The sequence below is a fragment of the Ranitomeya variabilis genome, chromosome 5 (genome assembly GCF_051348905.1).
Source record: "Ranitomeya variabilis isolate aRanVar5 chromosome 5, aRanVar5.hap1, whole genome shotgun sequence".
Classification (NCBI taxonomy): Eukaryota; Metazoa; Chordata; class Amphibia; order Anura; family Dendrobatidae; genus Ranitomeya; species Ranitomeya variabilis.
This window is the reverse complement of record NC_135236.1, coordinates 401,544,994-401,572,296: the sequence shown is the minus strand read 5'-3', so window position 1 is coordinate 401,572,296 and position 27,303 is coordinate 401,544,994. Positions and strand designations below refer to the sequence as shown.

At 42.7% G+C, this 27,303-nt stretch overlaps 1 protein-coding gene across 2 annotated transcripts in view; it reads right to left on the bottom strand.

The window, feature by feature from the left end:
- Window positions 1-223: 223 nt before the first annotated feature.
- Window positions 224-27,303, bottom strand: part of CNTN1 (contactin 1) — a 279,575-nt gene continuing 252,495 nt past the window's right edge. For both annotated transcript variants that reach the window (XM_077265109.1, XM_077265110.1), the window contains exons 17-24: window positions 26,883-27,032; window positions 26,693-26,763; window positions 26,146-26,380; window positions 12,497-12,600; window positions 8,040-8,226; window positions 6,500-6,612; window positions 5,250-5,406; window positions 224-4,467 (exon numbers count right to left, since the gene is read on the bottom strand). In XM_077265109.1, the coding sequence (XP_077121224.1) occupies window positions 4,388-4,467; window positions 5,250-5,406; window positions 6,500-6,612; window positions 8,040-8,226; window positions 12,497-12,600; window positions 26,146-26,380; window positions 26,693-26,763; window positions 26,883-27,032 (1,097 nt within the window). In that variant the 3' untranslated portion in view covers window positions 224-4,387. The remainder of the gene's footprint in view (window positions 4,468-5,249; window positions 5,407-6,499; window positions 6,613-8,039; window positions 8,227-12,496; window positions 12,601-26,145; window positions 26,381-26,692; window positions 26,764-26,882; window positions 27,033-27,303) is intronic.

The window sequence follows — 27,303 nt, the reverse complement described above, 5'->3', positions numbered from 1 at the left end:
CCTGTGAGCACTGGCTCCTTGGTAAAGACCATAAATGTTAGCACTAAATAAAAAGGCTCATATCACTGGAACCACATGGTGAAATGAATAAAAAACAATAATACTAGGTATAGCAGAAGGAATAAAATAAGTGCAAAAACTGTCCACTTTGGCCTTTAAGTTTACAGTTTAATATCTGACCAGATCCCATCCTGTAAGAAAGAAAAAAAATCTTACCAAAACATAGTTTGTGAAACGCCTTTATTTTGGAGACTTTTTTTTTTTATAAAAGAAACAAAACATAACGGTTTGGCAAATTTAAAGCCAGCAGTTACATGGTAAGTAATACTGATATTTAATTTTGACAAAAGCAAAAAAAAAAAGATAAAATAAGATCCCTGCCTGTTTCACTTGAAAAAACAATACATGAACAGACAGCCAAGGTAAAAAAGTACATCTAAACAAAACAATGTATCTTCAAATTAGCATTCTAATGTAATAAAACTAGCATTAATGTTGTTATAAGGAGATTGAGTTTTCAATAGCTGATATATTTAGCTATATTTGCTAATAAAAATTGGTAATAAGGTTGCAGTATTGGTTGCAAAGCGCAGAATTGTGTTCCATTACCAGGTCTTACTTTTACTCTTAAATGCCTAGTTTAGCCATAAAGGGACGCACTATTTCCTTTATGTGGCATATGAACAAATCAAATAATAAATAGATAAAATAAAATATACAATATTTGTTCACTTATTAGAAAAATTAAAAGGCCATCATGCATTTGGCAAAAAAAAATTTAGCTGAGTTGGACAATACATATAAAATTAAGAATGGGTACTACACAAATGAAAAGTATGTCTGTGCTTTAGCATACCAAAGTGGGATGCATTACCTTCCTATTAAAATTTAATTTTGTTTTTATACAGGTATGGTATAAGTACAGTGCAATAATGGATCATGAAAGGCACTGCACCCCAAAAAACTGAGTTTCTTTTCATACATTTGGGGCTTCACCCATGATCCACACATGAGCACTCATACACCTTGTCATAAATGTTTTTTGTTTTATTTTATTTTAAAACTAGTGATACTTCCCATTTAAGAGCTTAAGGGTTGCTAATTGTATTAAATGTACATAGTAAACATTTCTATTGTTGAAATAACCATTTAATAAACAGACAAAGAAGGATGAATTAAACAACATTGAGATATTATCATATATGTAAACCATACAAAAAAAAAATATAAAATTAAAAGACAGGGGTACACAGTAGAATTGTTTTCGTTCGGAATATATTATTAAAGACTTCTATGGTATTGTATCTATAAAGGTAAAGTAACCCAATTACCGTACTTAACAAGTTTGTGCTAAGAATAAAAAAGAATACAATTTTGATTTTCTTGGAAATAAACTGAAACATTGCACTATTACTAGACCCAGGTTCATAATACTGTGTTGTACCATTCACACATGAACTGAAATACTGAAGCACAATTCTGAAATAATTATGGCCGAACAATACAAAAATAAAATAAAATAGACAAAGTCAGAACAAACACATTCATTAAGTTCAGAAGTGTCAGTAACACAACGTTGCAGGACGTCACTGCTTGTGTTCATCATCATTCACTTATTTCTTCCACTATAATTCTCAGACTTATATTACTAGACCACAAGCTGTACCACTTTCCACAGCATCACCTGTTACACAACTATTCCCAAATATGGCCACATTTACATTTACCATACCATATCACATGAACAACTTCTGTTTGTGATGTCATATTTCCTGTCTAGAGCTACGTGGCTTGTGACATTTTTCTAACTAAAAGTCAAATGCTTTCTGCTGACCATCAATCAATGTTGGGGAGGCTTCACTATAAAACACAGTAATACACAGGATAGCCTGCAGGTGACATGTTACAATTAAATTATAATTTACACTACATTATGTACAGATGTAGCTTGTCTTATTTCTACATCTCAACCACTACTTCAACTTTTGTATCGGGGAAGTCCCATTGCCAGCAATGGCCTTTGTACTGTAACTGCTTAGCTACCATATTAAGATCAAATTAAACAAAATGTTACTAGATTTTAAAAGTCTATGGACAACTTTGAAGTGGAAAAAAGTATTTCTACATGTTTCTGTACTACTGTAAGCTAAATCAAATGACTTACACCAAGCTTCAACCTGCAATCTGAATTCCTTTATTCACTTTTTATTTCAGTTAATTTTATCCCTTTTTAAACTTTCTGATATGCCATTTGTACCGTGTTTGTTTTCTCATGTGGGAATGTTTAACAAACTGTATGCGAGATGTGAGTTCTGTGTACCTAGGATGCTGCTGCCGTCGCTAGCTCTCTTGTACAAGCACAGCTTCATTTCTGTACTGCTTTTCCTTTTATAGTCCATAAGGGATCTATTCCTGTTTGCTGACAAATACTGATGCTGAGGAATATGTGATTTGCCTCCACCTGGGAACAACCTACCTTGGGTGCTCTACTTTTGCTTTACTCAGGTGCACCATCTAGGTGATTTACACTTTCCTCTCTCTGTGTTGTTCTTTCTATTGATAGTTTGTCTGATCACTCCTAAAAACTTGGATGTTTTTCTCTTTCTTCGCTCTCTGATCATCTCTCTAGGACCTTCTATCCATCCATACTGCACAAAGTCAGTAGCAATTCCTGTCCTATCTATTTTAGAAGCAGCAGGACAGCAGGCTATGTGAAGGCATTACACAGACTCTACAACAGCAAGACAGGTTTAATGTACACTATGAACCATGTTGCTTAATTCTACTCTCACGAGGCCAACAAACAAAACAAACAATAATGGCAAAGGTGTCCATAGCCTTTAATCCATTTTAAGAGCAGACAGTTACTATTTTATAGTGTCTTAGATAGACCTTTCATTTGATATAATAGACATAAAGGGGTGAAGTTTTAAAACTAAGTTTGTGAATATTAAAATTGTGCAATCAATAGAGCTTAACTGTGCACTGTATACTTTGTAGCCAATCTACAGAGGGGAAAATATGTTTTTTATCATATATAATTTATACAATGTGATTTTCTGGATTTTATTTTTGATATTCTATCTCTCAATGTTAAAATTAACCTACCCTTAAAATTACAGACTGTTCATGTCTTTGTCAGTAGGCAAACTTAGAAAATCAGCAAGGGATCAAATACTTATTACCCCCACTGTATTTCCATGTCATTTACTACGCCATCTCATAATTGAGATAGACAATAATCCACCATTGGTACATAGATACAGCATCAGAAAGAATGGTACTAAAATTATTCACTTTTGTTTGTACACCATATTTTCTTCATTTATATATATATTTTTTCATTGCCAACATACAGTGTTCCTGGCATGTAAATTCTGTACTGAAAAACAAATCCTTTCAGAAAGGAATATACTTCATGCACACTGCAAAAAAAAACAACCTATGGGTCATTAAGTATAACCCCATATACAATGTGTATACAATTTCATTATTAATCATAGATGTCTGCTCGTTTATTGATTTTTAAAAATATTTTAATTTTGTTTATATCATGGCTTCGCATCATGTTTCATACTAATGCTTTGAACTATTTATGTACTTTATGAAGTATGCTTTATATGCTATTTATACTTTACATTCATAAGTGGGCCATCTATTGCACTATTTACAGTGTGACATATCTATTGCAAGTGCAAACTCTCTAGTACTGAAAATAGGTCACTCTGCTAATAGGAACATTTCATCCCATGTTTGCACCTCTAAGGAATCAATGATATGTGTACATTACAGAGTCCTAATGTTTAATTGTCACTTCCAGCATTATGACTCTACATTCATTTGTTGTAGAAATGAAATTCTGTCTAATACAATGACTGTTTTTGATCTGACTGTATGTCTAGAGGCCTTGACAGGGCTCAATCAAAAATATGCAGCACACAAAACAGATAGTACAGACAGATGTAGTTACTCTACACGTACCATATACAACATTTGAATCTCTAATATATTTCATAATTTGTTATTGTTAAGTTTTGTCACCTATGGATGGTGGCTTTACTTTCACTGTACAGTCTAAGTTTTTGTAATTTAACACTGTAACTTGCCCCACTTGATCATGCAACTGTCAGAGACTTTCAGAAGTGTTTCATAAGGCATATTGGAACAAATTAAAAATGATCTCTCATCCTTGAAAATGATTTCCTCAGAGGAGTTCCTGAATGCCTTAATTCTATTTAAAGTTCATAATAAATCTGCTGGGTAATATATACGTATTTTTTTCTCATTTTTGGCTTAAGTTGGTTCCGCAGTAGTAATAAAACAATGGTTTCCTCCAGAGTTGTGAAAGGAGTACACTGCACTCAGGATGTTCTAAAAAGACCTACATTCAGAATTCCAGGTAAACCAGGAGGCCAAAAGTTGGCAGTAATATTCCAATAATACTGGGAAAAATCCCTGACGTGTCACCTATAATGCAAAAATACAAACAATATTATCAATGATATTTTTTCGAAATTGGCCATTTGTAACACAACAATCAATAAACACCATTTAACTAGTATTATGTCAAAAGTACCAAAGACAGTGGTCTATGAAGTAGGATTAGTAAACCAGAAAATTCTCTGATGGGCTCAGAATTGATGTCTGTACTGTCCATCAGCTCAGCAAGAGTAATCAGATCCCTACTATGGCAAAAGGGCATCACTACACCCTACTTAAACTAGTTGCCAGATATTGTGCTTAGTTTACCTCATCTCTGGTGCTATTCCAGTTAATATTATTCTGATCTGGCTTGGTCCTGATATCTCATCCCTCCTGACTTTGACCCCGACTCTTTTGACTCTGACCTCAGCTATTCCACTGACTACTGTTTTGACTAACAACTCTGCTGCTGGTTTGATGCTACTGTTGTTGACCTGGCTCTGTGCAACCATCCTAGTCTCAGGATCACCCTCCCAGCCAGCAGGTAATCATGTGGTTACAACCTAAAGGACCCTGTTGTAGGTACAGATCCTTATATAGGAGTTAAATGGTGAAGGCCAGGGTTTCTCTGGGACCTGCTAAACGAAGCGGCTAGTGTTAAGTCTGTCTGAGAAACACTTTTTCAGCTTCCAACAGACTTTACAGTGGGCAATATTAACAACACATTTTACAATAGAATTAACAGTTGACATGAGCAGGCTATGTACAATAGACATGTCAGGTATAACATAAGATGCTTTCTTAGCAGGCCAAAGACAGACACTTACTACTAAGTTTGTAATAAGTAACTGCTCCATCTCCTCCTTCACTGTGAGCTCGAACCTCTACAATACATTCACCTTCCCTAGGTATTGGCACTTCTATTGTATGGTCTCCAGTGGAATACAAGGTGCCTGCATGCTGTCCATCTGGCTTGTAAAGAACCTGCAGAAAGAAAACATGAAAAAAATTATATAAAGAATAATGTGCAAAAGTTATAGGTAGGTGTGGAAAAACATACTGCAAAGTAAAAATGCTTTAAAAAAAGAAGTGTTACTATTTCATTTTTTACCAATTAAAAATGCATACTGAATGAATAAAAGAGAAATGTCAAACAATATTTTGTGTGACCACCCTTTGCCTTCAAAGAGCACAAAAGCCTAATTTATTGTAGGTACACTTGCACATTGAAGGACTTCGGCAGGAAGAGTGTCCTAAATGTCTTTGAGAACCACAAATCTTCTGTAAATTTAGGCTTGTACTAATAATTTTGTCTCTTTATGTAATCCCAGAGAGATGATGTTGAAATCAGGAGTCCTGGAAATGTTGATATGGCCCCCACAGAGCCCTGATCTCAACATCGAGTGTATGGATATACATACATGAAATACATTGAGACAGGTGGATAGATAGATAGATAGATAGACAGACAGACAGACAGACAGACAGACAGACAGACAGACAGACAGATAGATAGATAGATAGATAGAACAGGTTATTTAGAACCAAAACATTGTCACACCAGATAGGTTAATAAAGTCAACTTTTTCACATTTACCCTTTGGAATGCTTCCTGCCTTTTCTTATTTTTACCTATGTTACAATAGGATAATTGGGAGGCTTTGCACCCACTAATTTTTAAGGTGCTGTTTCAACATCTTTTTTCTAGATAGCTAGATAAATAAAAAATAGAAAAACAGAGGCATCACTCCAATAGTTACCAAAATAAGTGGACTTTATTTAACCCACACGGCCACGTTATATGGTCTAAATAAAGTCCACATATTTTGGTAACTATTGGAGTGCTGTCTACGTTTTTCTATTTTTAAACATTTTTACAAAAGCTGGATGTTTTATATGGGAGGCTGTGCACCCGCTTTGTATTTTTTTCAAGTGTGCTGTTCCAATTTTTATTTATATTTAGATTGGAGATAGATAGATAGCTAGACAGACAGACAGATATTTTCTCATTATTATAAGATAAGGAAAATAATTGTTATGATTAAAAATCAGTACTAGAAAAATGGATGAAACTTACTTTATAGCCTAGCACTTTTGATTCATTGTACAATGGCTTTACATGGTCCCATGTGATGATATACTGGGATCCAGACTTCACAGCACTAATAATTCTTGGCTTCTGACTGGGCGCTGAAAAAAAAATGTTATAATATAATTTTGAATACACAAATCAAAACTTAGCTTATATTGATGTGCTCATAAATTTGTTTTACTGAATAATTGTGGATTAAATGGCTAATGCAAAGAACATGAATTATCACTTCTTGTGCTTGTGGGAATGTATGTAGTTATATCAGTTATGCCAGCAATTACAGCAAAATGATATAACTACATATCTATGTTTGAATAAATGAAAGGGGTTGTCAAAAATGTAAGTGAATGATTCTCTATCTAATATAAAAATTAATCACTTTTCTAATATACTAAATACTAAAAAATCCTTTCCGTTCCCTCACTATGCTACAGTATGTTCCAATATATCTTGTTATTTCTTGCATCTGATGATGATTCGTTCGAGTCTCCTAGCATGGACTGGGGACTCTCAAATGAGAAGTCATCAGTGGGCTGTTGATGCAGTCACTACCACTCAAAAACAGTTTGTCACCAGGGACCACCCTTTAGGGGTTGGATTATTCTCTGCAGTACTGAGTATTCATTGGTTCTGTTACTTACATTGCACATTGACTGTGCACTCCTTCACCAGCTATAAAGAGAAGTTATTGCTATATTATTTTCAAAGTGCGCTCATAGTGCGCTCCAGCAACGATTATAAAGGAAGGTTGAAAGCCAGCTCTATTACTTTCAATAAACATTGACAGTGCACTCTGGAGCAAGCTACAAGGAGAAATGACAAGCAGGCAAGAGCTTTTGCAGGATTCTCACTAGATAGGGAGTGCACTGTCAGTGCACAATGAAAGAAACACATTGGCGACCAGGGACATTCTGAGCATGCGTTGGTATTAACAGATGGTGCACACTCAGTCTAATAGAGAATAGCTCAGCCCCTGAAAGTGTCATTCCTGACGACGATCTGTTTCAGGGTGGGGAAAGCAGCTGTAGAAGTGACCACAGCGACTGCCCCCTAAAGATGTCTCATTTGAGAGGCCTGAAAGACTCAACAAAAACTTATTAGTGATGAGCAAACGTGCTCAGATAACGCCTTATCCGAGCATGCTCGGGTGTTTTCTGAGCATCTGGAGGTTGCCTGTTTGTTACGCAATCCCCACATGTTCAGGCTGTCTAACAGCTGCAAATCATGCAGCCACAGACACTCAAACTTAATATACGAGCACTCCCTGATGCTCGGATAACACCCAAGCGTACTCGGATAAAGTGTTATTTGAGCATGTTCGCTCATCACTAAACCTTATCATATGTAAGAAAAAAAACCATGGAAGAAAGTTAACGTAGAAAGGGAGGGGTAAATATTTTTTTAATTGAAGCATATTATAAAAGTGCTTAGTTGCTTACATTAAATAGATAGAGAATCATATTACATTCAGTTAAGTTTCAGACAGCCACTTTAATAACTATAATTATGAAGATTCTGGACTTACGTGCTTTACTAGTATGGAAATGGATAAGTTTGCTCCTAGGCCCATCACCGGCACTATTAAATGCAAACATATCCAAATGATAGAGTGTATTCGCCACCAATCCTTCAAGTCTGACTGGTTCTTCTGATTGCTCTATTTGTACTCTATGTGCTGCTGCTTCCTTGTCTTGACTGCGCCAGTAACGAATCTGATGAAAAAAAAATTCACAATCAGTTTAAGAAAATACTGGTATGTGAATACAGTATAATGCCATAGCTTTCATTTAAAAAAGAACTCTTGACCAAATACTGAACGTGTGAACATGACCGAAAGCACAGAACAGGTTGGAATATTTCCGCTAGGCTGGTGTCACATGGCCGTCGAATCTCTCATGGTAGAGAATCGGGGCCAATTATGCAAATACTCTCGAATCAAACACTGTCATAGTTAGATTCCCATGTCAGTGCACTGTGTTTCAATTGTCTTGCATGAGAGAATCACAGCACAGGTGCGGAGAAGATGGCACAATGCCTTATTCATACGTCAGTATTTTTTGGTCAGTATTTGCAAGCTAAAAGGAAGTAAAGTTCTATTTTACCTTAGTATCTGTAAGCTAAAACCAGGAGTGGGTGATAAATACAGAAGAGGTTCTATTATACTTTTCCTCTGATTGTTCCACTCCTGACCAAATACTGAACGCGAGAACATGTCCTAAAGCACAGAAAAGGTAGGAATATTTCCAGTAGGCCGTGGTCACATGGCCATCGATTCTCTCATGGAAGAGAATTGGAGCCGATTATGCAAATACTCTCTGTTAGGGTTTGATCTGAGTGTCACAGCACTGGTCCGGAGGCGATGGAGAACTTATTTTCTCCATCTTCTCTACTGACTCTCTGTGAGTACATCGGACTGCACTGGTAAAACATAAGAGTGCAGTCCGATGTCTCACACGCACCCAGAGACTAGTATCGGTGCGAGTGAGACGAGTCTCACTGCCAATTGCAGCATGATCCCATCGTTCTCTCATGCTGAATCTTCTCTACTAGAATTATTCACAATAAGTAACAGACACTTGTTTCTGACAATAAAGATGAATTGACATATCAAGCAATGTGGATTTGCCATTCTCCTTTAGTAAATCTATATTGAGTGTGGATGGTCTATGACGGCACTGGCACCTACAGATCTGGTACTGCATCTGAATGATTCAACAGGGACGTGGTAAGGCCTACAAAGGACTGTTTTTCTATGGTGGATACCATGAACTTCTAGAAGCATTCAGTAAGAAAAAACAGTAATCAGCAACCATTTACCAAATACTTTACCTCATATATAGCTGAACTTAAAGGGAACCTGTCACTCCCAAAATCGAAGGTGAACTAAGCCCACCGGCATCAGGGGCTTATCTGTAGAATGCTGTAGATAAGCCCCCCGATGTATCCTAAAAGATGATACAAAGAGGTTAGATTATACTCACGCAGGGGCGTTCCCACTGCGATCCGGTCCGATGGGTGTCGTGGTCCGGACCACGCCTCCCATCTTCTCACGATGACGTCCTCGTCTTGTCTTTACGCTGCGGCTCTGGCGCAGGCGTACTTTGTCTGCCCTGTTGAGGGCAGAGCAAAGTACTGCAGTGTGCAGGCGCCGGGAAAGGTCAGAGGCCCGGGGCCTGCGCACTGCAGTACTTTGCTCTGCCCTCAACAGGGCCGCAGTGTGAAGACAAGAGGACGTCATCATAAGAAAATGGGAGGCCCCAGACCGGACCGAAACGCACATCGGATCGGACCGAAACGCACATCGGATCGGACCGCCCACTCAGGTGAGTATAATCTAACCGCTTTTTCTCATCTTTCAGGTTACATCGGGGGCTTATCTACAGCATTACAGAATGCTGTAGATAAGCCCCTGATGCCGGTGGGCTTAGCTCACCTTCGATTTTGGGGGTGACAGGTTCCCTTTAATTAAGAATATAGTTAATATGATTTCTGATAAAGAGAAATACAGAGGTTAGCGGATCAAACTGGTGACGTCCAAAAGATCAAACACGTTCACAAATATTCATAGATTGCCTAAGTAATTGGAAATTACAAAAAAAAACATTTACATTGTAGTGTGCAGATTATACACATGTTGAAATTGGGAACCTACTCTATGTAAAGTGGAGAAAAAAGAATTTAGTCAGCTCCAATTGTGCACGTTCTCGCACTTAAAAAGATGAGAGAGGCCTGTAATTGACATCATAGGTAGACCACAACTATGAGAGTCAAAATGAGAAAACAAATCCAGAAAATCACCTAGTCTGATTTGGCAAGATTTATTTTGCAAAATATGGTGGAAAATTAGTATTTGTTCAATAACAAAAGTTCATCTCAATATTTTGTTATATATCCTTTGTTGGCAATGACAGTGGTCAAACGTTTTCAAGAAGTCTTCACAAGGTTGGCACACACTGTTGGTGGTATGTTGGCCCATTCCTCCATGCAGATCTTCTCTAGAGCAGTGATATTTTGGGCCTGTCGCTGGGCAACATGGACTTTCAACTCCCTCCAAGGGTTTTCTATGGGGTTGAGATCTGGAGACTGGCTAGGCCACTTCAGGACCATCATATGCTTCTTATGAAGCCACTCCTTCATTGCCCTGGCAGTGTGCTTGGGATCATTATCATGCTGAAAGACCCATCTACGTTTTATCTTCAATGCCCTTGCTGATGGAAGGAGGTTTGCACTCAAAATCTCACAATACATGGCCCCATTCATTTTTTCATGTACACGGATCAGTCTTCCTGGTCCCTTTGCAGAGAACCAGCCCCAAAGCATGATGTTACCACCCCCATGCTTCACAATAGGTATGGTGTTCTTTGGATGCAACTCAGCATTCTGTCTCCTCCAAACACGACAAGTTGTTTTTCTACCAAACAGTTCTACTTTGGTTTCATCAGACCATATGACATTCTTCCAATACTTTTCTGGATAATCCAAATGCTCTTTAGCAAACTTCAGATGGGCCCGGACATGTACCGGCTTAAGCAGTGGGACATGTCTGACACTGCAGAATCTGTGTCCCTGGTGGCGTTGCGTGTTACTGATGGTAGCCTTTGTTACAGTGGTCCCAGCTCTATGCAGGTCATTCACTAGGTCTCCCTGTGTGGTTCTGGGATTTTTGCTCACCGTTCTTGTGATCATCTTGACCCCACGGTGTGAGATCTCGTGTGGAGCCCCAGATCGAGGGAGAATATCAGTGGTCTTGTATGTCTTCCATTTTCTTATTATTGCTCCTACAGTTGATTTCATCACACCAAGCTGCTTGCCTATTGCAGATTCAGTCTTCCCAGCCTGGTGCAGGGATGGATACAATTTTGATTCTGGTGTCCTTTGACAGCTCTTTGGTCTTCAGCATAGTGGAGTTTGGAGTGTACTGTTTAATGTTGAAGAGGCGTCTTTTATACTGATAACAAGTTCAAACAGGTGCCATTACTACAGGTTATGAGTGGAAGAAAAAGAAGTTACAGGTCTGTGAGTGACAAAAATCTTGCATGTTTTTACGTGACCAAATACTTATTTTCCACCATATTTTGCAAAATAAACCTTGCCAAATCAGACAAGGTGATTTTCTAGATTTGTTTTCTCATTTTGACTCTCATAGTTGTCTACCTATGATGTCAATTACAGGCCAGTCTCAACTTTTTTAAGTGGGAGAGCTTGCACAATTGGTGGCTGACTAAATACTTTTTTCCCCACTGTACCTATGCTTCCAAAGAGCTGATTTTTTGTAATAAATTGTGCAATACAATTTGGCTAGTAAAAGCTCCATAAAAGTGCCATAGGTACAACATTCAAGCAATCCACTTCCCAATCAGGAATACTAATCACAAATATTTATGCAATTTGGCAGACCGCATATGGCATGTACTAGGTTTCCTGAACTAGGTATATTGAAACAAATGCATTCCGCACCATTTCAAATACTGAAATAAAGTATAATACTAATAGGAAATAAAGGTCACAAAAATTATTTTGCACAGAAAGAATTTTTTTCTGGATGAGACAAAGAAATATAATGCAATAACACACTAGATCTGCATAAATAGTTATGGACAATGCTGTCTTCGTGTCTTCACACTTGCATGTACTGACTTTTGAAATGTGAAAATCACTTAGCCACTAATATAGTGATCAAAGACTGATGTCTAATTGTTAGAATCCAAGGTCATATGTATTAATTCCATAAGCAATGTGCACAGTATCTGCATCGTAGGCTTCTGATCAGCATAATAACGTGAAGCTCAACCTTTAGCCAATACACTAAAAATTGCACAGTGAGAAATTCTACAAAATTCCCTTGAAATGGTGACTTGTTTTCTGTAATGACCTTATATCTACCCATAAATGTTCCTCAATGTTAGTATGGCCAACATGTCAAAGGTGAAGTACTGTGTTCAAAGGTTTACAGGGTGTATACATTATGTCCTGGCAATATACCTGGTAACCTGTTACTGTCTGCCCAATTACTGGCTGCCAATTTATACGTGCTTCAGCAGATGACAATACGTAGGCTGTGACTTCTGTAGGTGCTTCTGTTGGTGCTGTGCAGAAAACACAGAAAAATCATGTGTAATCACTTATCTTTACAAACTATATATTTTTATTACTTTTTACCCAATATATTATAAAAAACATTAAAAAATGTTTTTTGTTACAACTTTGATTCTAACCATAAACAACAAAACTCTCTGCACTGCATTGAAGGAAATAATGGCAGCAATCTTTTGTCACTTTTGATGTTTCCTGCTCCAAATTTATGAAAATGAGTCATGTAGTTCATGAATTTGATGCAAAATAAAACATGTTCCTCATTTCTTTCCTTTAACCATTTTTGGAAGTTTTTAGTGCATAATTATTTGTAATGTCAAAATAGTTTTCAACTGTGTCAAAATGAAAAATCAGCCAGAATTTTTTCTCCAGGCAGGAACTGGAGCTTGAGATATGAGAAAAAGATTATATATTTGTAAAAGTCGCATTTTCATGAATATGACTAAAACATCTGGATAAACAAAGTTACCAAGGGCAAACCAGGATAGACTTAAAGGAGCAATCCTTTGAAAATTTTCATCCTCTTAATATATTGCAATCAACATATTATATAGCACCGTGTACTTACAGTTGCTCATTTTATCTTTTTACCCAGCTACTTTTTGAATTATACGATGCACTTTTTTCCTCCAAAAATGTGGATAGTATATAGTCCAGATGTAACTCCTCTGGCTGTGGATGGCAAGGTTGTAGAGTGGGGGATTAGTAGGTCACAGGAGGCAGGAGCCGGCTGCTGTGGCTAACTCCTGTGCCCACTGCTGAAGAGAAATTAATATTCATTTAATAGCGAACATGCCGTTAGCCGAAGCTTCCGGCAGCTGCCAGGTGTTCACGTGTGTCCGCCACTTGAGAGAATAAATATTCACTGCTCTCCACTTCCTGTCAGTATTCCGGGTTTTCCAAGTCACCTTGTGAATGATTTTGCCCTTTGTTAAGATGGAGTTTGCTGTTTTTGTCTGCCCTACTTCCTGTTTGTTTGTTTAAAACCCGGATCAGGTGTCAACCTCTTTGCTGGAGTATTCTGCTTCCGTTTCCTCTTCAGCTCAGCTGCTTGTTCTACTGTGCTTCTACCCGTGGCTCTGGATATTCTCTGTCTATGTCAGCTACACTTTCAGTCTGTTGGCTTTGGAACAACCCTTGGTTCACTCCTTCTGGTAAGAACTCTGTTTTTGAACTGTGTTTTGGAACTATGTTGCTGGACTGTGTTTTTGCTACTTAATCCTTCAGTTCCTGTGGGAGCTACAGGAATTTACACAAGTATAATACTTTAAAGTGAACTTGTTTTGGACTTACCTGTGTTTATGCCACAACTGAGATCAACTTGAGAACTTGTTTCTGGACTTACCCGTGTTCATGCCACACCTGGGATTAACCTGAGGACTTGTTCTGGACTTCCCTGTGTTTACTACATACCTGGATTTGACTCTTTCTGCACCAACAGTGTTTTGGATCTGCACCACATCACCTGTCACACTCACCTTGCCAAAGACTCTGCCCTAAGAACTCTTCCGATTTGCTGTATATGGTTAAGGGACTTGTTTCATTGCGGGTTATTAGTATATTGTTTTGGGTGTTATTGCTGTGGTACAAATACACTATTTGCACTAAAGAAACCCATCTCTGTCTGTTCATTGCCCCATGCTACCAGAATCCTAGAGTTCCTACAATAGTATTACAGGATACTCCAGCCAAAAAAGGATTCTGCTGGGGCAATGACAGAGACACGGGTAGACAAGATGTTTGCTATGATTAACTCCTTGTAGCAGGAGATGGCGGCTGTACAAAATAAGATTAGAGACATGGACTCCCGGGCTAACCACAATGCGCAGGTGTTTGGTCAGGCTCTCCAAGATTTACATACCTTGGTAGACGCTCAGGTTACACCACCTGTTCAGCATACACCACCTGTTCAGCCTACACCACCCACCAGTATGCCTAAATTGCCTCCTTTCTGGTTTAATGGTGACCGAAGTCAATTCCGCGGGTTTGTTAATCAATGCATATTATTTTTTGATGTACATGCCTCCTACTACCAGTCTGACAGATCTAAGGTATTATGTATTATTATGTTGTTGACATCACGGGCACTGGCTTGGGCAAATCCTATGGTTGAAAGTCGCGATGTCCGTCTAAATAATTTGGATGATTTTCTGGCAGCTATGGCGCAAATGTTTGATGATCCCAACCGCCGTGCCTCCAATGAAAAATCCTTGCTTTCCTTACGCCAGGGGAAACGTTCAGTCATAGAATATATTACTGAATTTAAGAGGTTAGTAGTGGATACCAACTGGGATAACAATGCTTTATTGCCAATTTTTAGGAAAGGGTTGTCCAGTACAATCAAGGATGAGCTAGTTCGCTCAGAGTCTCCACAGGAGTTTGAGTTATTTTTAAAACACTGTGTGCATATTGATATCTGGCTAACTGAACGCAGACAAGAGAAATGGGCAGCTTTAAATCACATCACTAATTTTGCTCTTCCATCTAAGGAAACTACCAGCAAGAACCCGCGGGAGGCTGAGGAGGTGCCTATGCAAGTGGACTCACTACAAAAATGTGAGAGTAATGAACGCCGAGAATATTGTTTTCGTGAGCGCTTATGTTTTTACTGCAATCAGATCATTTCCTCATTAATTGTCCTAAATGTCCCAGGCGACCTAACAAAGTGTTGGCGGCAGTAGGGGATTATGACAATACGGACAGTGAGTCAGAAGTTTCAGAGACCAGTTTACATCTAGATGCTGTGGTTCCCCCAACAGTGATGTCGACTTCCCCTAAAGAACAAGGGGAGAAATACTCACATTGTTACATTGTTCTCTTCCTATTCAGATTCTGTGGGAGGGACAGTGGATACCAAGTTCTGCTATGATAGACTCTGGAGCAGGTGGAAAGTTCATGGATTCTTCTTTTGCCAGGGAACATGGTATTAAGACACAACTAAGAGCCTCACCAGTCACCCTTAACCCTTGGTTCACTCCTCCTGGTAAGAACTCTGTTTTTGAACTGTGTTTTGGAACTATGTTGCTGGACTGTGTTTTTGCTACTTAATCCTTCAGTTACTCCCCCGGTGGGAGCTACAGGAATTTACACCAGTATAATACTTTAATGTGAACTTGTTCTGGACTTACCCGTGTTTATGCCACAACTGAGATCAACTTGAGAACTTGTTTCTGGACTTACCCGTGTTCATGCCACACCTGGGATTAACCTGAGGACTTGTTCTGGATTTCCCTGTGTTTACTACATACCTGGATTTGACTCTTTCTGCACCAACAGTATTTTGGATCTGCACCACGTCAACTGTCACACTCACCTTGCCGAGGACTCTGCCCTAAGAACTCTTCCAATTTGCTGTACATGGTTAAGGGACTTGTTTCATTGCGTGTTATCAGTATATTGTTTTGGGTGTTATTGCTGTGGTACAAATACACTATTTGCACTAAAGAAACCCGTCTCTGTCTGTTCATTGCCCCATGCTACCAGAATCCTAGAGTTCCTACAATAGTATTACACTCCCATAGGCGTGGAGAGCAGTGAATATTCATTGATCGTTAATAGCAGGCACAGGACCAGCAGCCGCCGGCCCCTGTAGCAGCTGGGTGATCACGTGTACCCGCTATTAAAGAAAAGGAATATTCACTGCTCTCCGCACCTATGGGAGTGGAGAGCAGTGAATATTCATTCCCTTTAGTAGCAGGCACACACACCTATAGTCCCGGCGTGGGGAACAGTGAGTATTCCGGCAACTGTCCTCTGCTTGTAGGTAGAGCATGACGTCACTGCCATGTGCTACTTACAAGCTTAAATCATCTGCCGGCATCAGAACAGGATGGTGCGAAGGAGCAGGAAGGTAAGTAGAATGGTTTTTGTTTTATTTTAATGTTTTTATGATGGGGGACATGCATACCGGTATGGGGATGGGGGCCGTGCATTCCAGGATGGAGATGGTGACCCTGTATACCAGGATAGGGATAAGAGGGACCATGCATACCAGAATAGGAATGAGGAGGCCATGCATACCAGGATAGTGTTGAGGAAGCCATGCATACCAGGATAGAAATGGGGGCCATGCATACCAGGGTAGGGATGAGGGAGCCATGCATACCAGGATGGGGATGACAGGGCCATGCATACCAGGATGGGGATGAGAAGGCCATGCATACCAGGATGGTTATGAGGGAGCCATGCATACCAGGATAGGGATGAGGAGACCATGCATACCAGGTTTGGGATGAGGGGACCATGTATACCTGGATTGGGGAGATGGAGATATATATTGTTTGGGTTTGCGGAACGCACCAAATATATTTATTGAGGTGATTGGTGCGTTCGCAACCCGGGATCCACCGTGCAGGAATATCCTGCTGCTAAGTGGATGGCGGCGCTATATGGTGGTAATAACCAGCTCTGTTAGCTTCACAGAGTGGCCGAGAAGACAAAACTCTGTGCCCTGTTAACTGTCACAGAGACACAGGCTAAATACCCAGACGCGAGCAGTCAGTGGTCATTCATGCATACTACTCTCCTCGTCGGAGGAGCCAGCATTCTAAGGGCTTGTTTCAGCCGGGTCCCTGAATACTCTCACACACAAACTCCTCGCCGGAGGTGCCAGCATTCTAGGGGCTTATTTCAGCCGGGTCCCTGAACACATTCACACAAATGACCACAATGGCGCAAAGCATGTAACGTATGAAGATACTAGCGCATGGCCGAGCGGCCATGCGAGCCTTAAATAGCTGCAGTACCTACAGGACCTTAAAGAAGAGGACCAATGAGAGATTGCCATACCTGAGCATGTGACCCTAGATCTCCACTGAGAGATCTTGCCCTGGGCATGCTCAGTGTGTGCAGAGCAGGACTTAGTCCAAGCACCTATAGGACCTTCCTGAAAGGACCAATGGACTTGGCTGCAGAAGCTTTAACATGTGACCCCTGATCTCCAGTGAGAGATCTTGTCCTGGGCATGCTCAGTATGTGCAAAGCAGGACTTAGTCCCAGAAAAGCCTGTTCGCCGTAGATCAGTGCAGGGTACAAGGGTAGAGCCTGGAGAGGCAGCAATAACCCTTTGCACTGAATCAGACTCAGTGAGACGCTGGGACCGACGTCTTCGCTGAGCAGGCTCCACTGCGGACGATGGAGAATGGGAGACCGCAGCAGAGACGGATCGAGATTCCCCCTGTGCAACAGAGGAAACTCGACTCCTAACATTACCCCCCCTCCTAGGGCCCCCCCCTCCTTGAGCCTTGCTACGCTCAAAAGCTGCAATGAGCAGCGGAGCCCGAATGTGCTCCACAGGCTCCCAGGTTCTATCCTCAGGACCGTGACCCTTCCAATCCACCAGATAAAATTTCTTGCCACGTACCACCGTGCACCCCACGATAGCATTCACCTCAAACTCATCCGTAGATGAACCCGATGTCCCGGCAGATGACTCAGAAAACCGGGACAAAAGAACGGGCTTTAAGAGGGAAACGTGAAAGGTATCGGTGATACCAAGGCGTGGAGGAATAGCCAAACGGTAGACCACAGGGTTCACCTGTTCCAGAACTTTGAACGGACCAATGTAGCGAGGAGCAAACTTAGTGGACTCAACTCGCAGCCTGATGTTACGGGCGGAGAGCCACACTAAGTCGCCAGAAGCAAAGGTCGGAGCGGGGCGTCAGTGTGTATCAGCCGAGACCCTCATTCTCTCCTTGGAGGCCCGGATGGCATCCTGTGTGCGGTCCCAGATGTCACGTGCCTCCACCGCCCAGTCTGCCACCCTAGAATCGGTGGATGACACGGGCATGGGCACAGGGACACGCGGATGCTGGCCGTAATTAAGGAGAAAAGGAGTCTGACCAGTGGAATCGGCTACGGCATTATTCAAGGGAAATTCCGCCCAAGGTAGCAAAGATGCCCAGTCATCCTGCCTAGCAGAGACAAAATGTCGCAAGTATGTCACCAGAGTCTGATTGGTTCTCTCTACCAACCCATTCGTCTCGGGAAGATATGAAGAGGAGAGATTCAGCTCTATGCTGAGTAAACGGCAGAGCTCTCTCCAAAACCGAGACGCAAACTGGGGACCCCGGTCGCTGACAACTTTATCAGGCATACCATGTAAGCGGAAAATATGCTTAATGAACAACGCCGCCAAGGCCCTTGCAGAAGGTAACCGTGGTAGTGGCACCAAATGCACCATTTTCGAGAAATGATCGGTGATGACCCAAATGATGGTACAGCCACGAGACTTGGGCAAACCCACCACAAAGTAACCCGGCAGGCCGTTGCCGTTAAGACCGATTCTGGGCGCAGGAGACACACGCCCGAATATAGTCCCCGACGTCACGGGCCATATGCGGCCACCAGTACGTCCTCGCCAAAAGCTCAGATGTCCTCTTGGTTCCAAAATGTCCACCCACTCTGGACGAGTGTGCCCAAGAGAGAACCTCAGGTCGCAAATTTGCTGGTACGAAAGTCTTGCCCGGGGGCATGGACTCAAGCGAAACCGGGGCCACAGTTCTCAGGCTCTCAGAGGGGACAATAAGCCGAGGCTCCTCATCCTCCTCCTCAGATGACACTACTGAGCGAGAGAGAGCATCGGCACGAGTGTTCTTCTCTCCAGAGAGAAAATGGAGAGTAAAATGGAACCGGGAGAAGAACAGGGACCATCTGGCCTGGCGAGAATTCAGCCGCTGGGCTGTCTGTATATACACCAAGTTTTTGTGGTCGGTGAATACTAGAAAGGGAAAGCGAGCTCCCTCCAAGAGGTGTCTCCACTCAGAAAAAGCCAACTTCATTGCTAGCAACTCCCTGTCCCCGATGGAATAGTTCCTCTCCGCTGGTGTGAAGGTCTTGGAGAAGAAGAAGCAAGGATGCTTCCGACCTTGAGCATCCTTTTGGAAAAGGACTGCTCCAGCACTAACGGATGAGGCATCCACCTCCATAATAAATGGCTTATCTACATCGGGACGATGTAGAATGGGAGCGCTAGCAAAGTGTGACTTAATCGAAAGGAATGCCTTGGAGACATCCTCCGACCACAACTTGGGATTTGCTCCCTTCTTGGTGAGGGCAACCAAGGGAGCTACCAAAGTTGAAAAGTGTGGAATGAACTGGCGATAGTAATTGATGAACCCCATAAAGCGCTGCACCGCTTTAAGTGAATGGGGTTCCTGCCAGTCCATCACAGCCTGTAGCTTGGCAGGATCCATAGCCAAACCCTGGGCAGAGATGATATATCCAAGGAATGGCAAGGACTCCTGCTCAAACACACACTTCTCCAATTTAGCGTAGAGGGAGTTTGCCCGTAAGAGGTCGAAGACTTTGCGAACATCTCTCCGGTGGGAGTCAATATCTGGAGAGTAGATGAGAATATCATCCAGATAGACTACGACCGAGGTGGTGAGCATCTCCCGGAAGATGTCGTTCACGAAGTCTTGGAAAACGGCCGGGGCATTACAGAGCCCAAAGGGCATCACCAGATATTCACAGTGCCCATCCCTTGTGTTACGTGGAATACGTCCGCATGAGGCCAATAGTGCTTGGGGAGAGAGGAAAGATCTGCGGGTACCTTAGTTGTAGCAACCTGAACGCAGTCCCTCTGACATCTACCCTCACAGGATTTACTCCATCCCAAAATTTTCCCTGAGGACCACTTTATATGAGGAGAATGAAAACGAAGCCAGGGTATCCCCAACAGGACCTCATCAACTCCCTCAGGAAGGACCAAAAGAGAAATAATCTCCTGATGTGATGGAGATAACAAGAGAGTGAAAGGGATGGTTTGGTGTGTAATCTGTAAAGGTAGTGTCGACCCATTTACCACTCGAATGGTTATTGCCTTGGCGAGCATCACCAGGGGTATTGCGTGTCGCTGAGCGAAAGTGGAAGACATAAAATTACCCTCCGCTCCAGAGTCCACGCAAAGCTCTACCATAAGAGTGGATGGGCCTATAGTAATTGTCCCCTTGAAGGACAATTTTGAGGTAAACGTCGCCGTGTCTAATGCACCTCCTCCAACTGCCACTAGACACTGACATTTCCTCGACCGCTGCGGACACTTAGAGGCAAAATGTCCGGACTGCCGGCAAACATGACAGACCTTAGAGGCAAGAGCAGCCTGGGACTTAGACCCCGCTCGTGACCCCTCCATGGCCTCATGTGACTCGGGCGCCTGGACAGGAGATTCCAAAGGTCTGGCAAAGGTGGGAGCCAGCCGAAACCTCTGCTTACACTGGGCTCGCTCCAACCTTCGCTCGTGAAAACGAAGGTCTATGAGAGTTGATATGGATATGAGCTCCTCCAGTGTAGCGGGAATCTCCCTAGTGGCCAAAGCGTCCTTCACATGGTCAGCCAGCCCCCTCCAGAAGACTGGGATGAGGGTTTTATCAGACCACTCCAACTCAGACGCTAAGGTCCGGAAGAGAATGGCAAATTGACTAACCATGGTCGAACCCTGAGTCAATGCCAGCAGTTGGAGCGCCGCCGTATCATGGGTGACTTGAGGTCCTACGAAGACCTGCTTCAGAGTGTCCAGAAACCGAGGAACACTCTGCACCACATGATCGTTGCGCTCCCACAGCGGCGTAGCCCACTCCAAAGCTCTGTCCGACAGAAGAGAAATTACAAATCCCACCTTTGCCCGCTCTGTGGGAAAACGTGCAGCCAGGAGCTCGAGATGAATACCGCACTGGCTCACGAATCCCCTACAGGACTTACTGTCCCCAGAGAATTTTTCAGGCAATGGAAGATGGGATAAGGTCGGGACAGAGGTGGCAGTGGGTAAAGCTGCTGCAGCCACGCTAGCAGCCTGAACAGCAATTGCAGTAACATCCACCGCCGAGGTTGCACGCTCGAGAGACGCCAACCGGCCCTCCAGCAGCTGGATGTACCCCTGCAATCGCTGTTTGTCCGCCATTACTTAGCCAGATCCTGGCGCTAGTATAATGTTAGGGTTTGCGGAACGCACCAAATATATTTATTGAGGTGATTGGTGCGTTCGCAACCCGGGATCCACCGTGCAGGAATATCCTGCTGCTAAGTGGATGGCGGCGCTATATGGCGGTAATAACCAGCTCTGTTAGCTTCACAGAGTGGCCGAGAAGACAAAGCTCTGTGCCCTGTTAACTGTCACAGAGACACAGGCTAACTACCCAGACGCGAGCAGTCAGTGGTCATTCATGCATACTACTCTCCTCGCCGGAGGAGCCAGCATTCTAAGGGCTTGTTTCAGCCGGGTCCCTGAATACTCTTACACACAAACTCCTCGCCGGAGGTGCCAGCATTCTAGGGGCTTATTTCAGCCGGGCCCCTGAACACATTCACACAAATGACCACAATGGCGCAAAGCATGTAACGTATGAAGATACTAGCGCATGGCCGTGCGGCCATGCGAGCCTTAAATAGCTGCAGTACCTACAGGACCTTAAAGAAGAGGACAAATGAGAGATTGCCATACCTGAGCATGTGACCCTAGATCTCCACTGAGAGATCTTGCCCTGGGCATGCTCAGTGTGTGCAGAGCAGGACTTAGTCCAAGCACCTATAGGACCTTCCTGAAAGGACCAATGGACTTGGCTGCAGAAGCTGAACATGTGACCCCTGATCTCCAGTGAGAGATCTTGTCCTGGGCATGCTCAGTATGTGCAAAGCAGGACTTAGTCCCAGAAAAGCCTGTTCGCCGTAGATCAGTGCAGGGTACAATAGTAGAGCCTGGAGAGGCAGCAATAACCCTTTGCACTGAATCAGACTCAGTGAGACGCTGGGACCGACGTCTCCGCTGAGCAGGCTCCACTGCGGACGATGGAGAATGGGAGACCGCAGCAGAGACGGATCGAGATTCCCCCTGTGCAGCAGAGGAAACTCGACTCCTAACATATATACTAGAATAGTGCATATTAGAACAGAATTGACCACATTTTTTGCTTTAATTTTTTTTCTAATTTCCTCCTCTAAAATACAAGAGCGTCTTATGATCCAATGCGTCTTATAGGCCGAAAACATATGGTAATTCTTCTGTTTTCCATTCGGTCTACAACATCACATGACTAAAAACTGACTAGCTGAATCCTTCTAAGCTCTATGTAGAAACAGGTCTATTTTCCCTGTACAAGTCATAATCACTGCAAAATTCAATGGAAGAGGGGGAGAAGCAAAGGATGGTCAAGAGTTGAAGAAAGGAATGATTTCTGCAAGAATAAGACACTTCATGTTTCTACGTATTGCAGCGAAAAAAGAAATATTAGCAATTGTAAGTACACAGTGCTAAATACAGTATTTTTCGGATTATAAGACGCACTTTCTTTCCGAAAAATTTGGGAGGAAAATGTGGGTGCATCCTATAACCTGAATGTAGCTTCCCAAGGTGTGGTGGCTGGAAGGAGGGTGTGTCCCAGTGCTGTGGGTTGTCATAAAATGTTGGCATTTAGTGGAGTCCCAGCAGTTTCCCATTGACTTCCTGCTGTGGGTGTTAGGTGTCGAGTTCCCACCGCTGCACAGGGGGAATCTCGAACCATGTCCGCTGCGGTCTCCCATTCTCCTCCAGCCACAGTGAAGCCTGCTCAGCAGAGACATCAGTCCCAGTGTATGGCTTAAGCTGATACTGTGCGGCTGGATACTGCTGTCCTTCCAGGCTCAGCCATCGTAACCAGTACTGATCAGCGGCGAGCAGGCGCTCCTGGACTAAGTCCTGCTTTTCTTCTTCTGAGCATGCCCAAGGGACGACCTCTCATTGGAGGTCGGGGGTCACATGCTCTGGTCCTGTAGAAGCTCCTATTGGACCACTAGGAAGGTCCTGGACAACTTCCGCTATAAAATGTTTGCATGGCCGCACGGCTAGTATAAATCAGTTATTGTGTGTGTGTGGATGTATGCCTGTTCTGGAGAAAGCTCCGAATCATACCCATCCCAAGTGTTGATGACTGCTCGCGAATGTTGGAGCTATCTAGCGCTAGTTAGAGCCATCCAGCACCAGGCACAATCTATAGCGTCTATCTACAGCGTTAGCCAGTGTGGCACCGTGCGCAACCAGTGCGCTTACTTGTCCCTACTTGGGCGGTTAGTGGTGTCCGCCAGAGCGGTGCTGCGTGCACCCAGTGCGCTAAATCTATTTTGTGTTTTCCCTGGCACCGCACTTCCAGTGCCGAATGCAAGTGGTCTAGAGGGACTCTAACCCCGTGTCTTGGGGCAGAGTTCTGTGACTCAAAACTTGAGTTTCCTCTGCGGTATTGCGTTCATGTGACGCAACAGGGTTCGCTTCATTCATACCGGATGTAGCTAACCCGTATGTGTTTCATTATACCGCCATTTACTGTTCGCCACTACCTAGCATCAGGTATCATCCCTGCACGGTGGACCCTGGGCTGCAAACGCACCTTATTCCATCTTTTTAATTATTTGGTGCATTCCGCCAGTCCTAACAGTGGGCTTTGGGAAAATGGCTGCCAGAGACCCCCCAGCTGTCATGACAACCAATCGGCACCTCACAATCACGTGACCAGGTTGGTCATGGGTGGAATTTGTGACACGCTTCCGGCCGGCACATATTAAATGCCGCTGTCAGTGATTGACATCGGCATTTAACCGATTAACAGCTACAGGTGGATCTTGGATTCACCTGTGGCTGTTAGAGGTACATTACAGGTGATCAGATCAGCTGTCATGTGCAGGCAAAGAGTCGGACTCAGCGCCGGAGTCCGCATCAAAGGCAGGGACACGACATTGGACGTACCTATATGTCCAAAGTCGTGAAGGGGTTAAAGACAACTTAAAAAGTAATTATGAAGATAGCCAATGTTGTCACCTGCAATAGGAGATGCATGGCAAGGTTCAGTCCATAATGTAATCCAGCAAGACAGCAGAAATGAAAAAAAAATACTTTACGGTCTCCTTTGTTAACATAATACATGACTCGTATAAAAAGTAATTACTGGGTTACATGTTTCAGGCTCCATGATAAAGTGCTGAAAGTGCCTCAAACACGTAATTCAGTGAACATTTTTTATATGGCTTGCTTACTATACTAACAAAGGAGACAAAGTGTTTTTCATTTGGTGATGCAGGCTTCTTCTATCTTCAGATTGCAAATTAAAAAGTGGTGCAGTACGTATAAAGAATGAAGCTTAATTTCTAAAGTCAGTAGGAAAGAGCAAATTACTACAGAAAACTGGGGAAACAACAATAATGAATTGGAGCAAAGTTTACTAAATGTGGCTTTGTTCAAATCTGCATTGTGTCAGCTCCATGATGCAACAGATATCATCAGCACTGGCAAACCTCATTGACTTGCTTTAGGTTACATCAAATTCTGTCGTTATTTTTGGGGATATTTCTGGAGATATAACACTACGTAATGCTATTCTTTCTGCCAATTCTGATGAAATGTTTGACTGAAGTTCTAACACAGTTCTAACTGCCCAAGGCCCTGACCAATCAGCGATGGGCACAGTCCGGCCACGAATTGGCCCCTCTCTCCTCCCCTGCAGTCAGTGCCCCCTCCCTACTCCCCCCCCAGTCAGCGCCCACATAGCGTTAACCGGACTGCCTTACACCGTGGCATAACGCAGTGTAAGGCAGTCCGTTAACGCTGCCATTAACCCTCTGTGTGACCAACTTTTTTACTATTGATGCTGCCTATGCAGCATCAATAGTAAAAACATATAATGTTAAAAATAATAAAAAAATTAAAAAATCATTATATACTCACCCTCCGACGGCCCCCGGATCCAGCCCAGGCCTTTCCCGCTCCTCGCGTGCCGCTCCGGTCCCCAGAATGCATTTCGGCAATGACCTAGCGGTCTCACGAGTCAGCTACATCATCACATGTTATAGCCGCTTGGGACCGGAGCGGCGCGCGAGGAGCGGGAAAGGCCTGAGCCGGATCTGGGGGCCGTCGGAGGGTGAGTATATAACTATTTTTTATTTTAAATCTTTTTTTAACAGGGATATGGTGCTCACATTGCTATATACTGCGTGGGCTGTGTTATATACTACGTGGGCAGTATTATATACTGCGTGGGCTGTGTTATATACTAAATCGGCTGTGCAATATAATACGTGGCTGTGCAATATACTACGTGGGCTGTGCAATATGCTACGTGGCTGTCCAATATACTACGTGGCTGTGCAATATACTACGTGGTTGTGCAATATACTACGTGAGCTGTGTTATACACTACGTGGGCTGTGTTATACACTATGTGGGCTGTGTTAAATACTGCGTGGGCTGTTATATACTTCGTGAGCTGTGTTATATACTACGTTGCTGTGTTATATGCTATGTGGGCTGCTATATACTACGTGGCTGTGCTATATACAACGTGGCTGTGCTATATACTACGTGGCCGGCAGCGAGCAATCAGCGACAGGCGCACTACAGCCGTGAATTGGCGGGGGAATTTGAACCATGCTTCGCTAATTGGTCGCGCCCGGCCAGCCGAATCCTGTGTATTCAATGTATTATTCTAAAATCTTCAGAAATAAACTACATATATATTCTAGAATACCCGATGCGTTAGAATCGGGCCACAAACTAGTAATGAATAGTTTGCTTATCTTACCTTCATCAGCTGAATATATAGTAGCGGTACTGCTGTATGGACCATCTCCCATGTTATTGAAGGCTTTAACTTTGACTTGAAATTGTGTGGCAGGAGTGATGCTATCATCTTTATGTATGTATCGCCCACTTTCTGGATTGGTTACTGTCACTTTCCTCCATTCTCTTTCATTAAAAGGCTTAAAAGCAATAATGTAGCCAAAGTTGTCACCATAATGGTATTCACGGGCTAAAGGCTGTAAAGAAAAAAAGGTACTGTAAAGAAGATAAGCCCAAACCTGCCAACACTGAATTGTTTATAGGCCGCCATACGTCACTTTCTACAACCGAGCTCTCAAGTATGTAGTATCCAATAGAATTCTGCGCACACAAAACATACCCATGCCTGGCTTGCTGCCAACCCTGTGTGTACCACCAATATCTCGCTCAGGCCTTCTGCTTCTGCTCCTTGCCTCCTCCTCTCTGATCCTTCCCTCCATTTCCAGATTGAGAATTTTATTTAGTATTGAAACACCAACATGCATGTAAAAAAGAGTATCTTCACTTACCACCCAAGTTACTGTTAATTCTCGATTAGTTCCTCCGCCTCCGCCAACATCAGAAGGAGCAACAATGGGTGCTGTAGAACAAAAGCATCACCCAAAATATCGTCAGTTACAGTTATAATAGAATTCTAAACATTCCATATACCAAAGGCCTAAGCTCAGGTTACTAGACTATATCAAACATCATACTTACCTGCTCCTTCTGTCCTAATTTTTGATGAAGGCAGACTTGGTTCACCGTTTCCTAGTGTATTGGTTGCTATAACTCGAAATTCGTATTCCATCCATGGAATTAAATCTATTAACCTTGCTGACTCCATATTTCCTTCAATGTTAGGGATTTCTAAGTCCAGGGATACAAAATAACAAATGTTTTAAGAGATCACAAAAGAATATAGCTTTGATATAAATTAAAAGATAGTTTTTGCTATGTAATCTGAGAGCAGAGCAGCATGATGTAGGGACAGAGGGTCTGGTTCCATGATAGATAACTTACTGGCCGGCATGCTGTCATTTTGATGAAATCACTGCTATTTTTGTTTTCTGCAGATCTAACTGATCCCTGGATGTTGAGCTCTGTGTAACCCGGCCCACATCATTGATTGGTTTTCTGT